General features: G+C 42.0%; 1 protein-coding gene across 6 annotated transcripts in view; it reads left to right on the top strand.

The window, feature by feature from the left end:
• Positions 1–15,228, top strand: part of SIK3 (SIK family kinase 3) — a 212,123-nt gene that overhangs the window by 167,967 nt on the left and 28,928 nt on the right. For all 6 annotated transcript variants that reach the window (XM_064482077.1, XM_064482075.1, XM_064482076.1 and 3 more), the window contains exons 7-11: positions 12,808–12,926; positions 13,470–13,580; positions 13,827–13,970; positions 14,406–14,483; positions 14,602–14,711. In XM_064482077.1, coding sequence (XP_064338147.1) covers positions 12,808–12,926; positions 13,470–13,580; positions 13,827–13,970; positions 14,406–14,483; positions 14,602–14,711 — 562 coding nt within the window. The remainder of the gene's footprint in view (positions 1–12,807; positions 12,927–13,469; positions 13,581–13,826; positions 13,971–14,405; positions 14,484–14,601; positions 14,712–15,228) is intronic.

Here is a 15,228-nt window from a genome sequence, read left to right as displayed (position 1 = left end):
TTTTGTTTGTTTGTTTTGTTTTTGTTTGGGAGGGTTGTTTTGCTTTGCTTTGTTTTGTTTTGTTTTGTTTCTTAAATTTTTTCGTGGTGGGGAGGTATTTGGTTTTCTTACTTATTTTTAGAGGAGGTACTGGGGATTGAACCGAGGACCTTGCGTATGCTAAGCATGTGCTCTACCACTAAGCTATACCCGCCCCCACCCCGCCACTGCCTCTTGACTGTAATAAGGTTTTGGTTTTGTTCACTCTCAGGGCTTAGGACAGTGCATGGGTCCTGGTAGGTAGGTGCTCAGTAAGTATTTGTTAAATGAATGAAGGAATGGGTGCATGGGTTTGTTACAGGGCTAACTACCAAATAATTCAAATAATAATATCAATGACAGTAATTTATATTTCTTTAGGGCTTTGAAGTTTGCAAAGTATTTCCTGTACTTGGTCTAATTTGAGCAATGTAATTGTACTCCGGAATTGGTATGGACACACGGGATTTATCATTTTGCCAATGAAGTTTAAGAAGTTGAAGTTTAGAGAAATTAGTTGACTTGCCTAAAGCCACACAGGTAGTAAATGAGTAAGTCGGTACTCAGATTCAGTGTTTGTTCTCCTCTACCACACTGCTGCAAAGAAAGGGCAAGATAAACAAACCACTTCCTCTGCTTTTCCAATGTCCACAGTATTTCCTGTGAGCAACTTGGATCCCTCCGCCCCTCCACCCCCGTGTCATGGCAAAAGAGTTTTACTCAAGCCTTACCAGAGCTGGCTTCAGATGCTGGTAAATAGCTAACCATGCAGTCAACCACGTTGTCTGTTAGTACTTAGAAATAAACTATGTAATGTTTTAACTACTTAGAAAGAACTAATGTTTACAGTATAAGTTCACATGAAAGACTCAGAGAAGGCCAACAGAAGTATCCTAAATGTGGCCACTTTTTAATGGCAGACAAGTAATTCCCTAAATTGGAATAAAAATTTTTGTAGGATTAAGCACAGAAAATGAGAAACAACCCAATGTAGGAAATGAGTAGACAGTTGCTGCATTACCCGTATGACCTCCCTGCCTGCAGGGACGCACACGTGCTTGGTGGTGCCTACCATCACAGGCCTGCCCAAGGCTCATCGGAGAGTGCTGTCAGAGGATAAGGCAAGGGGAAGATGAGTGCAGACGACTGTTTAGTCATTTCTCATCTTAGGCATCCTTCAAGTACCATAAAGTTTCAAGTGCATGTAAAGGAAACCTGGAGTCTGACCCTGAGTCCTTCTTCTGCTTACACCTCTAGTTTCTGGGCATAACTGCACGCCATTAAACCTAGAGTTAATTCTCTGAATGGAGACTGTAGCCCGCCACTTCCAGCTCGTCAGACCTGCTGGTGCTGTCCTACAGAAGCTAAGGTGGTTGAAGGAAGTCCTAAAGAACAAGATCCTTTTTTTCCTTAGGCTGTTGTCATAGACTTGAACTGAGTTCATCCATTTTTCTGCCAGAAGCATCTAGAGACTCCAGCAGAGCTGGTGTAGTATAAATCAGCACTTGGGTGGTGAGCGGGGAAGGCCCTATTGTCTAGCTTTTTTAGCCAAGTTGAATTCCACAGTATCTACAGCTGTGTGGGAGGCCATGCTGTACAAATGGATACAGATAGTTCAAGAATTCTAAGCATCTCTTTATTGTCAGTAATGTGTGGAATGAAGTGTCCTTGCAATTAGGGGATATTTCTAGGCCTGGTCTTGTTTGGTTGTTATAAACTTCCCTTCATGGACATTCTGAGACATACTAAAGACATACTCTTCAAGTTGAATGACAGTGGTGAAAATGTAAAAGAGGATTTACTCCAGGCTGGATCAATTTTATATCACCTAGCTTAATAATTATGTAGATGTCTTCCTCCCCTCTCCCCTGGAATGCAAGCTCCTTGATGTCAGAGCTTGTAAGCGTCCCTAAAACGACAACATCTAGTATGGGGTCAGCATTCAGTAAATTTTTTTTAATGAAAAATTGAATCATCACCACTTACCTATAGAATCTTCCATCAGACTCTTGTGTTTTGTTTATTAAAGTGAGAGCTAACTCACTGATGACCTGAATTATTAACTGGGTTTATGAACTTTTGTTATATAGATTATGATATAAATGACCAGGCCAAGTGGCTTCTAGTTTTAGAAGAGTTTTGATCTACTGTGGAGTTGGCTTTCAACGTCTCAAGTGAGATTAGTTTGATCGAGACAAGTGTTTTGGGATTAAACGTCTCCGAGCATCCCAGAGAGCAGTTAGGCAAAAACCCCGAGCCTAAATTAAATTAAATATAGAAGGATTAAAAGTTGGAACTTGCTGTGTTTTTGAGCCACTGGCAGAAGATGAGACCTGGCCCGGCCACCTGTGTTGGAGATGCCTCCCTCCAAGTTCCGCTCCCACTGAGGGAAGCCAACAACATGGATTTTTTGAGCACCAAACTCATTCACTACCAGTATGTTTTTTAAAACTATCAGAGGCCTACTTCTTAAAGCCTCGTTTGTCTTACTCACCTGTTATACTACCTGCTAGTGAGCGTAGTAAGATCAGTCATTTATTTAGCTGGAGGAAGATTAATTTACAGTGAAAAAGCTGCACTGACGGCAAGTGCGTAGTGATCTCTTGTGGACAATGTTTTTGAGTCCTTATTGATTAGACTTCATTGTGACTTAATTAATTGTGATATTGCATAAGCATTTGATCACTGAGAATGCAAGACCCAGGCTTGCGTAATGCTCTGATGGAGACTTTTGTGCAGCTACTGCCAGAAAGCTTCTACTTGGATGCAAACAACTCTGCCCTGATCGGCTTACTCATCAGGAACCACACAACGTCTTGCTTGGCTAAAAGTGCTTTGTTTAGAGGGGACGGGAGAGGAGATTAAAGTAGCTCACCCATCAGTCTCCATATACTTAGGAACTCAGAGTCCTCAACACAGTTCCCTTCCCAAAACTCTTTTAAGGTTCGCTCTGCCTTTGGGGAGACAGTGTGTGTAGTGCTTTCATGTTAGTGAACACAGACTGTCAGGAAAGAGGCTAGATCTACCTGGGAGTTAAGCAAGCCTCCTCTGACCATCTTCGTGATCTTACCTAATATGATAGAAAAAGAATGGGGAAGTATGGGTACTGCCCTATTTAGGTAACCCTTTTCAAGCAAACTGTCTCCTAGTCTCAGCAGCTCTATAAAGGAAGACAGAGTAAGGGAGGAAGTTCTAAGTGGAAGAAGTCCAGGGATTTGTATAACAGCTAACATCCGCTGAACACTTTCTCTATACCAGACATTGTTGCATTAACCTATTTAATATTCAAAACAACCCTGTGAGGTAGGCTTCTCTTGTCACTTGATAGACAGTTGAGGTGAGGTATGATTAAGGGACACACCCGGAATTACACAGCTAGGAAGTGGCAGAGCTGAGATTTGAACCCTTGCACTCTGACTTCAGAAGCCACCTGCCTTTGACTATTTTAATTCTCAATGAATGCATATCTGACAAGTTATTCTAAGTATCAAGAGAGTCCTGGAAATAGGTGTCTTTGTCCATCTGCATCTGGATTCTTTCCGGAAAAAAGAATTATGTAGAATAGAAAAACAAGATTATACTGTATAGCACAGGGAAATATACACAAAATCTTATGGTAGCTCACAGAGAAAAAAATGTGACAATGAATATATATATGTTCATGTATAACTGAAAAATTGTGCTGAACGCTGGAATTTGATACAACATTGTAAAATGATTATAAATCAATAAAAAGTGTTTAAAGAAAAAAGAAAAAAGAATTAATATCAAGGACTGTATATTGGACTCTGATGTAAAACTGAGCCAGAATTTTCTTTTACAGTAATGATGGATATTAGGACTTAAAAATATAGTTGGATAATGATAAGCTAGTATAAGCGACAAATTTTTATTTTAAAAATGTGAACTGGAAGTTGGACATCCTCTAGTCTAACAGGGTAGTGTGGGAGCATCTTTTCAGGGTCAGGGCTGGAGGAAAATGTAGGCAGCCCCAACCTTGAAGCCAGTGTCTCCTAATTTCTGAATCTTCATTCTGGCAACATCACAGCCACCTAGAAAAACAGTTGAAAAGAAGGAAAGTTCAAGGAATAGGTGTTATTTTTCTAATGAGTTGAGATCTATGGGTCAAACACTCGCTTCCCCCCCAGGCTATCTTAGGTTGATAAACTGTTAAAACCGAAGAGAAAGGCCTCTCGGTCTAACTTTGCTGACTCCTCATAGAAGCTTTTCTTATCAGCGCCATCATTACTTGCTAAGTTATGCGAAGCCATCTCCCTTTAGCCTCTGTGTTCAGCCACAGAAAGTGTCTCACAGGATTTAGTTACAAGCAACTTTATTTCTGCTCTAGAACATTCTGATGATAATTTGCAGAAACCAGTGGTGTTGGGATTCGTATTTAAATCACTCTCCACGTCCTTGTCTGATCTCTTGCTGTTGGACTGTCTTTCTGAGAATTTTACTGAATACTTCGGTACTAGGATTCCCATTTTTTTTGTTCCCCAAAAGAACTGAAAGCAAATGGTTGCAAAACAAGACATTTTCCCCCCCAGTGCCATTGTGTTGGAGGAGCTGATCTACTGCTTATGTCTGATGAGTCAAGTCTTATTACAGCCATAAACACTATAATAGATTAAGTTCTGTTAGTTAGTTCCAAGATTATGTATTTTCTTTCAGGGTGTAAAAAACTGTGGTATTGACTGTCACTTTAAATAAAGTCCCTTCACATTAGAAATGTTTATGTATTTCTATTGTTACAGTAAAGTATCAAAATTTAATTTCTATAGAGTAAAAGTCTTCCTATCTCTACCATTGTTCTAGCAATAACGAATATAACAAAACTTCATGGCAACAGCAACAGAAAACCCCAGTATTTTATATGATTGTAGTTAACATTTCCATGACCTCTGGATGAATCTATAGGACAGCACATTCAGTGTATGTCTCTATACACAGAAACATCTGATTTCAAGATCATTTGTCTACTTTGTTTAGATTTTAAAGTCGTCACTGTATAAAATAGATTGGACCTCAGGTGACAGCTGACAATGACAGGGTTTCCTTGGGCATGTTAAAAAATATCATTTCTAATTTCATTTGTACTATTTTTCAGATTCCACATGTAAGTGATATATAATATTTATCTTTATCTGACTTTACTTGGTATGATAATTTTCAGGTCCATCCATGTTGCTGCAAATGGCACTATTTCATTCTTTTTATGGCTGAGTAATATTCCATTCTCTTTATCACTCTCTCCCTCTCTCTCTCTCTCTACACACACACACACACACACACACACACACACGTATATATACACGCCATGTATTTTTTATTCATTCATCTTGATGGACACTCAGGTTGCTTCCGTGTCTTGGCTCCTGTAAATAGTGCTGCTATGAACATTGAGGTGCATGTGAACTTGCTTACAAAACAGAAACAGACTCACAGACCAAACAAACTTATGGTTACCAAAGGGGAAGGGGTGGAGAGGGATAAATTGGGAGTCTAGGATTAAGAGATGAATATTACCGTATATAAGATAGGTAAACAACAAGGATGCACTGTATAGCACAGGGAACTATATTCTATATCTCATAATAAACTATAGTGGAGAGAATTAGAAAAAAAGAATGTAGATATAAAATTTTACACACATATATATATAATATAATTTCTAGGACTTAGTCCACAAGCAGAGTGTGGGTTACTAACTCTGGCCAGCCTCTTACCAAAAGAAGAGGCAAAAACACCTATGATTTCTTTTTTTTTTTTCTTTTTAAATTATATTTTTGAAATTAGAAAAAAAATTTTTTAATTTTTTGTTAATGGAGGTGCTAGGGATTGAACCCAGGACCTCATGCGTGCTAAGCATGCGCTCTACCAACTGAGCTATATATCCGTCACCCCACCTACAATTTCTTACTGCTTTTCTTTTTAGTTGTTTCTACAAGGATCATGACATTGTAAGAGAGCACACTGTTTTAGCCATGATTATGACAGGATCAGGACTTTATAACAGACTTTTTTTTCTTTTTGGGAAATGGCAGATAGCGTTAAAGAGGAGTCATAAACATTTGTATGTCCAGAACATAGGCTCTTATCAGAGCCGTGTTGCTCCATCCAGAGACTGTCATTGCGGACCATTCATCAGTCTTGTTCTGTTTGACTGTTTATCAGTACTCCCCCAGACTGGTACCTGAGCTGGACAAAGTCAATGGATAGCAGGCAGTATATCACATAGTATCCTTGTTCTGAAAAGCTTAAGTCTTTAGTGCCATTTAAAAAAAGTTATAGAGTTACTCATTTGTCAGGGAAACAGACATTTTAGAGATTTAATAGCCAATTTATTGTTTTCTTTTTGGATTTTGAGATTTGAGAAAAATAGAGCCCTCTTTGAAATTTGAATTGCACTGGAGAATTCAACATTATTAAGAAGTTAGTTTAAATTATTGAAAATAAAGAGAATTGGGCTAGGGACTTTGAAAGCGCCTTTGAACAGACCTAGAATTGACTGGAAGGAGTACAGGAGAAACCAGACCATACCCTTCTTATGAGCACCTGTATGAAACATGAATTTCCTAGGTCACTGCTTCTTCCTCGCATTCCTCCCATGCCTCCTGGCACACAGATGTCCTCTGTTTCCCCAGCTCGAAGCAGTTTTATGTGGTCAGAAAGAATCTGTGACTCAGTTCCTTTCAGACCACTCCTCTGCCCACAGAGCTGAAATGATTGCTTTGCCATGTCCCATACTTTGGCAACACATGAAAGGTTTAAAGGGACAGTTGGCATTTCCTCCATCATGGATCAGCCCAAAGGTTCAGAGGGCCAGTTCTCTGAATTTTTGCCTCCCCCTTCTCCTTGCCTGTGATGCCTGGACTGGGGCATCACCATTCAACACCCCGAGCCTGTAGACTGAGCTCGCTCCTCTGTAGTACATCTCAGCCTCACCATCGTGTCCCTGCCTTGACAGTTCATCTTAATCCAACTTGCCATTCCCTGTAACATTGCTTTCCAGCTAATTTGTAGCCTCCTGACCATAAATTTATTACCTAGCCCACTTGCTATGAACTTGGCTTGTAGGTGACTCTGTCATGGTGGGACCTTGGACACTACATGGCATTTAATCTGTGGGAAGAGGAATGAAATTGATTTGATATGTTTTTATAAAGATGTGCTCCCTCCTACCTAAAACAGCAACAATAAATTTAGATATCATTTGGGTTAAAAACTCTGGCTTTGGAGTAAGACTGACCAGAATTTGTATCCTGGCTTTGCCTCTCATTATCTGGTCAAGTTTCTTAACTTCTCTGATTTTTAATTTCTTTATTTGTAAAATAAGATATAGTAATAAGAACGACTAGTATGTGAATTAAATGCTGAAATTAATTTAAAGGGTTTAGCACTTCTGCCTAACATATAAGTACTCGATAAATGTTAGTAATTATTATTACATAATATTTTTGAACGAGTTGCTGTTAATCTTTCACTCCCTCCTTCCCTGTGTTGTTTTTCACTCTTCTCTCTTTCTCTCACTCTCACTCTCCTAACAGGCTAAAGGTAATATTATTAATACTTTCAGACAAATCCACAGGGTTTATGGAGAAGAATTATCTGCCAGGAGCTGTTTTGGTTTGTTGTATCATAACCTTGACGCTATGGCCATGCCCACATGCAGATGTCTCGTCACGTGGTAATCTGATTTACATATTACTCTGTACAGCCTCAGAAAAGATGAGTAAGTACCCTCTGTGTGAGTAAGACAAAGAACTCTAAAGCTGCCAGGGGGGGTCTTGGAAATCATCTGATCCAGACTTTTGCCCCCAGACAGTGCCACATCTTAATCTTCTGTAAGTTGAGAGTTGTCTGGTTTTTCTAGCTGGAGGCATGGAGAATGCCTGTTCTATTGTGGGTTCTTGGAACCAGGTTATTAAGGTTGTTAGGAGGAACAGCAGCAGTCACCTAGTCCAGTATTTCTTTCAGCTGGCATTACTGAGGGCGTGTTGCAGATCGTGTGCCATGCAGGCCCTGGGGATACACAGCTCAGTGAGACACTCTCTCTGTCGCTGAAGGACTCCCAGTCTTCCTCATACCTAATGCTGGGAGCCCTTCTAATATCTTAAATGCCAGCCTCTGATTAGACGTTTCTAGTGACTATAAGGATACTATTTCACAGGTCAGATTGTTCCCTTTTCAGTTACATGGTTTTTAGATTTGGAGGAGACCAAAGAGTTCATCCCATCCAGTTGTTCTGGGCTTCATTTTTGATTGAAATCTTACTCAGAATAACTGATCGGTAAAATGAAGAAAATGAGCTGTGCTCTGGGTGTGGCCCTTCTCCTGTTCCTTCTCACTTCCCCAAGGCTCCTCCTGAGAGCCCTCGGACCTTGATCCAGTATTTGGATCAACTCTAATAATTAGAAAGATTCTTCCTAAATTGAATTTGTTACTTCCTAGTTGTTCCAGATTCAGGCCGGTGGAGCAGCAGAGCATAAATCCACTTTGTCTTCTTGATAAATACCTTTCAGATACTGGAAGACCGCCCAGGATACCTCTTCCTGTCTCCACCTTTTCTTCTCCAAGATAAATCAGCCTCCTTGCCTTTAACCTGTCTTCAAGGGGCATGTTTTCAAAGTTTTAGTCAGGAGATTCTTTCTTAAGTCATTATGTTTCTTCTTCTGTCTGGGAAACTAGAGACAGAACTTCGATGAACTATCCTGGGTGAATTTGAAGTTGGTTTTTTAACTCCCCTTCCTCATCCTTTATTTTCACCCCCTGTCAGGCTGAGTACTTTCAGCCTTTTAGAGAAAGCTGTTTATTATCAAGGTCAAAAAAAAAAAAAAAAGATGTCAAAGCCCCGGCCTCAGATGGAATTCCAAGTTGAGATGGCGATCTGAACTTGATTCCCGTGTGTGTTAGGACCCTGCCCACGCAGCCGCCCTGTCTCCACAGAGTCACCCGGATGCCTGTCGGCGCCACAGGGCAGGGCCTGAGCTGGGCATCCCCTAGGTCCCATTCTGTCCCCGCATCAGGTTTCACAGGCCCACAGCGATTTTCACTGCGGGCCTGCCTGGCGCTTGCGCAGAACAGCCTGAAGGGAAGCCGCCCCCCGGCACACACCAGAATGTTCCTGCACCGCCCCGAGTGCTTCAGTTCCACTCAGTATCAAAGGCTCTGCCCTTTGAGAGGGAACAAGTGATGGGGCCGCTTTGGGCATTAAAATAGAGTTCTTTTTGGCATCTGAGAAAGTTGATGTTTTGTACTCTTTGATCTGAGGCCCCGTTTCCTCTCCACACGTTTTAATCGACGGTCCAGGGGTTGATTCTATTATTAGGTTGGAGAGCATGTATTCCCTTTGTTTTCACCCTCTTTCCATGTTTTATGTAAAATGGTGCATTCAGATTTAGTTTGAATATAATTTCCTGAGCTATATATGACACTCAGGAAGCATGAGTTGATAATAATACCCTGAGTTTCCGCATTTTGTCATACTACCATCTGTGCCACATACGAAGAGTGTTAGACTTCTGTTCCTTTGCGTGCTGGGGATGATGTAGGGCGCACAGATAAAAGTGTCCCGTAGGTGTTGCCACTGCAACAAGGAGTTCTCCACCTGGGACCTGTAGACATCTGGGGCATCGGTGACAGGCTCTGGGGACTCCTTGAACAAACTAAGATTATATGCATATTTGGGTGCATAAATTCTTGTTCACAATTTTCTGGAGAGTTTTCAAGGCATCTGAAACCAGACAATGGTTCAGGATGACTGACTAGAGGTTTCAAGATCCTGAAATTGAACCAGGTACATCTTCTAACCAGGGCTTGTGGCGGTGTCGATTTTTGGCTTTTTTGTTTGTTTATTTTTAAGAAAATGCCTTGAGAATTCTGTTTCAAAACAAGCCTGTAACTGAGCATCCTTCAGCCATGGTCATCTGATTCAGGACTAATGTGGCTACTACCTCTTCTGCACCAAGTGCTATATGGAAACCAAAAGAAAACAGTAGGGTGCCATCTAGAGGTCTTAACAATGTATTTCACAGCTTTGGAGTCAGGCCCAGGCCTTCTGCCTACGTGGGGCTCTTTAGTTTTAGGAACTTTCTAAATTAAGAACATTCTTTTCCTCTCAAGTAATTGCAGACCCTAAAGGTGTGTGGCAGTGGTATTTTCATCTATACAGATGCTACATTTGTGGGTTCTAGCCTTACTACTCCCATAACTTAAATGAAAGCTTAATGTTATAAATGGCATTTATTTTATAGGGATGTAGGAACCACAGGCTTTGGGATCTGCACTGCAGTTGAATATACTTTTAATCATGAAGCAAGAACAAATTGATGCCTGCTATAAAATCACTTTTGGTATATTGACTTTGTTGTATTTTCTCTGAAAGTTAGAATAAATTAAAAATTAAGGGTAATTTGTCTTAATGACACTTAGTATTCCTTTCAGGATGGTGATATAGAATGATGTTTGCCAAATGGTGCAAAAATTGTGGGGTTGCAGAGTTGAAGTCACTCTGGAAAAATATAGCAAACAATTTGAATCCACCTGAAGGTGTATGAAGGGAAGTCCGGAGCATATCTCTCAAGTCCCGGCTTTGCCGTGACTGTGTTAATTTGTTTCTTCTTTTATAAGTGGGGCTAATCATAGTGTCTTAATACAGGGTTCTTGTGAAGATGAAATGAAATAAAGTTGGTAAGCGCAGTGCCTTATATATAAAAAGTCTTTTAACTTAATAAATTCTCTTCAATTTGTTATTATTATCACTGGCCAGTTTTATTTTCAAGACAACTGTAGTGAAAGAGAAACAGACAATTTTGTAAGTTACAGAAAATTTTGTAGTTTTAAAAAGCATTTCCACAAATGCAATCTTTGATTAGAGTTTCAGTAAATATTTATTTATTCATACATTCAATAGCTGTTTATTCAGCTCCTGTTAGGTGTAATAATCATCTTTGGCTTCACAGGTTTGATATTGGGAACAGCAGTAAGAAAGATGTGGACTTTCCGTGGAGTTAGATGATAAACAAGCAAATAAACGAGGTGATTTCACAAAGAAGTCCTTCGTGTGAAGAAAATTCGTGTGTGTAATAGAGCGTGGCCAGAGGCCTGCTTTAGGTTAACAAGGTGGCCAGGGAAGGTCTTTCTGAGAAAGTGACATTTAAGCTCTTTCCCGGATGACAGGGAACCAGCCTCATGAGGGTTCGAGGAGCAGCCGTCCCAACTAAAGGAAATGGCAAGAGTACATGCTGTTGGTGCGAGTGTGTTCAGCACGTGCACAGACTAGAAAAAGGCTGGAGCTCAGGGAGCCGAGGGGGCATGGCAGCGGATGCGGTCAGAGGACTTTGGACTTTATTCTGTGGGTTATGGGAAGAGACTGGAAAGTTGTAATCAAGGTGGTGATATACTCAGATTCATATTTTGAGAAAGATTCCCTTTGCTTCTTTATAGAGAATAGGTGGTAATGGACCAAGAATGGAAACAGACCAGTTGGGAGACTTTTATTACAGTCAAGTCAAGCCCAAGTCAAGATGATAGTGGCTTGAATGAAGATGTTGAATTAATGGTTCAGGAGCTGGGGTCCTGCCCGCAGCTCTGTGCAGGACAGCATGTGGTTCAGAGAACCAACCAAAGAGTCAGACTGTCTGGTTTGAAGTCTGACCTACTATGTGGCCTTGGACAAAGTTCTTGACTCCTCTGTGCCTAATTTTACCGTCTCCAAATGAGAAAGAGGATAGTGCCTTCCTCCTAGGATTGCTGTGAGGATTAAAATGAGATCAGAATAATTGTAAAGTGCTCAGAACAGTGTTACTAGTGCTGTTTGTATTGTCATCATCACCACCTTCAGTGCAAGTACTACTCCTGCATCATCCTCACTACCCCCAATTTACAGATGAGAAAACTTAGACATAGAAGGTGGTTTTGAAATCGGAATATAGGTGTCTTGATTTTGAATCCATTATTTAATTCTTTTTCCTTCCAGTTTTATTTAGGTGTAGTTGACATACAGCACTGTGCACTTTTTTGAGGGTGGAGGTGGAATTAGGCTTTTTAAAAATTTTATTTATTTTTAATGGAGGTGCTGGGGATTGAACCCAGGACCTTGGGCTTGCTAGGCATATGCTCTACCATGAGCTATACCCTCCTCCCCGAATCCATTATTTTCTCTGTAACGTATTATGTAGCATGAGCTCAGAGTCGCATCTCTTGCTCTGAATCTCTTTAGCTCAGAGCCCAGATATTTGCACCTGCTGATGTGTAAACAACATGGACAAAATGGTAAGTAAGGATGGCGGAGTCCCAGTGTGCTGCAGGGAGGCATCCAGCGCCTGTGCCTTTCTCCCCCACACCTTGGACCATCAGAAAGTTTAATTCCCTGTGTTTTGGAGAGAGAGCGTTTGGACACCTAAGCCGAAAGCGTTAGTAGGCACATAGTAATGAACAGAGGGGAAGGAACTGACCATTTTGAGGACCTTGTAAGTTATGAAATCTCTCCAGAGGACATTCAACTCTTCACTAATGGCATTAAATGGGCCCATACATAATATAAACACATGAAACCCATGGGTTATCCCCAGACTTTTTCTCATCTGACTTTTAGTGACCAGGCTACCAGACTTGAATTCCCCTCTCCTCCCCGCCTGTCTGCCTTTGCTCAGTCCCTTCTGGAGTAAGCCACGACATAGGTAAGGGTCAAGAAGCAAGAGAAACCAACTAGAAGCAAGGAGCTTGAAAATCTCCCTGTTCCCCCGGCCTCTGGTTCCTCAGCCACCCTGGTGCTCTTTGTTGCAGAGTGTGAGCACTTGATCCGCCACATGCTGGTGTTAGACCCGAATAAGCGCCTCTCCATGGAGCAGATCTGCAAGCACAAGTGGATGAAGCTGGGGGACACCGACCCCAACTTCGACAGGGTGAGCTGGGCACCGCTTGCCTCTGGGAACCCCTCCTAGGGCTACTGCCGTCTCTTTTGCCTGAGACTGCAATCAGACCAGAACCTGAAAAGGTGGGCCTGGATACAAATGACTGTGCAATACTAAAGCAGCAGGTGAAGCCAGCAAGAAGGAATCTTAAACCAGCTGAGTTGTTGGAGAATAGTGGTACCAGTTCCCTTCCGCTTGTCCCCAAATCATTGCCCCTCCCTGGCTCTTGGGACAGTACAGGCTCCTCTGGTGAGGCTGTTTCCCTCCTCTTGTCCTCAGGTGCTCAGTCCAGTGCCTCCTATAACATACCTTTATTTAAACCATTATACCCATTCCAGGCACCCCGAGTTGCTCAGGAAAATAGAGATCTTATCTTCTCATAGCTGAGTACCCAGCACTTCCTTGCTTAGGATTTGTCTAAGGCCAAAAATATCCCAAGCTTGGGGGCATGGAACAGCTTGTTCATTGTGTATGATATGCCATCTTGACATGGTTGATTGGGGGATTGATAGCTTGCCTCTTTATATGTTACAGTTAATAGCCGAATGCCAGCAGCTGAAGGAAGAAAGACAGATGGACCCCCTAAATGAGGATGTCCTCTTGGCCATGGAGGACATGGGACTGGACAAAGAGCGGACACTACAGGTATCTCCAAAGGAGTTGGAGAACAAGGTGGGGTGTAGACATACTCCCTTTGTCCTGCCTCTTCCATTTTTTCTCCTTCCTGGGAACGTGGACCTTTTTGTTTTCTCCCCATTCTCCTTCCTCTGCCCCTCTCTGGGCCTTGTAAAGAAGGCGCTTTGATCTTCTAATACTACTGTTAAAAGGGTTTTGATCATTGACATGCCATTTCACCAGGGTTTTTCACTCTTTCCCCTTTTTTCCTGGTAGTCATTACGATCAGATGCCTACGATCACTATAGTGCAATCTACAGCCTGCTGTGTGATCGGCATAAGAGACATAAAACCCTGCGTGTTGGAGTGCCTCCTAGCATGCCCCGAGCCATGGCCTTTCAAGCACCAGTCAACATCCAGGTGGGCAGTGACTCTAGTGACCGGATTCAGGATAAGTAACATGGAGGAGGGGGTGGCTAGCCATTGCTCACTAAGCCTTAAGTCAAGAGAGTTCCTGTTCTTCCTTACCTCCATCCCTTCCCGGCTGTCGTCTCTTCCTTTGTCAGAGATCAGGCAAAGAACTGAGCCTTTCTTTGACAGAGAGGATAGAAGGATATTCCATTACTCAGGATGGATAACGATAGTTGCATTAAAAAAAAAAAAAAAGAAACAGCAAATCATTCACAGAGACTGTGTCTCTAAAGAATGCTTCCTTGTTGTAGCTTCTAAGGGCAGAGGAACCAAAGACTCAGAGGTAGAAACACAGACTTTAGCAATCGAGAATACTTTGAAAGACTATCATTATTTCCCTCTGGTGCTGAAGGCATGTGTGTGCATGTGTGCATTGCTTTCCAGGCGGAGCAGGCTGGTACCACTATGAACATCAGCGTTCCCCAGGTGCAGCTCATCAACCCAGAGAACCAAATTGTGGAGGCAAGTAGCAGCCTCAGCCTCCGAGAGTCTGCTGTCAGCCGAGGCTACTTTCTTCCCCATAGCCGTGCTTCCTTTCCTTACCTGTCATTTCTCCTTTGCGTGTGTTTCTCCACCTCAGCCGGATGGGACAGTGAACTTGGACAGCGACGAGGGTGAAGAGCCGTCCCCTGAGGCGCTGGTCCGCTATTTGTCGATGAGGAGGCACACAGTGGGCGTGGCGGACCCACGGTGAGTGTCGGGCCAGCGGCCCTGATTAACACCCTGGCCGGGAGGTCCCACCAGAGCTTGTGTTCCTACCAGGCCACATTATTCCTACTTCATTGTATCTGCCAAATGAGATCTAATCCAGGGGCCAAGATATGTTTTTAGCCCAGTTCAGGGTCCCTGGTAGATCAGACTTGATTTGACTAGAGAATCACAGACCTGTCCCGAGTGGATGGTGGGCTGATAGCCACCATCACGCCAGTTAATCACAGTACTTTGGTGAAAAGCGTATCTTTTCCCACAAAGATTGAGGTCTTCTGATCTAAGCCAAATGAAAGTTAAGTACCCCTTAAAATTCATCTGAATTTGACAGCTTTTAGAGATATTTGTCATATATTCTAATACAAGACTCGTCTAAGGAGTGAGGACAAATAATAGATGACTTATATATGTTAAACATGAAATTAAGTCAACAAAAATCCAAAAACCCATCAAATAAGTACTAGTTTCCCAAAATGGTTCCCCAGAGCTGTCGCTCAGT

The sequence above is a fragment of the Camelus dromedarius genome, chromosome 34 (assembly GCF_036321535.1).
Source record: "Camelus dromedarius isolate mCamDro1 chromosome 34, mCamDro1.pat, whole genome shotgun sequence".
NCBI classification, from domain to species: Eukaryota; Metazoa; Chordata; class Mammalia; order Artiodactyla; family Camelidae; genus Camelus; species Camelus dromedarius.
The sequence above is the reverse complement of the archived record's forward strand: the minus strand, read 5'-3'. Positions and strand labels throughout refer to the sequence as shown.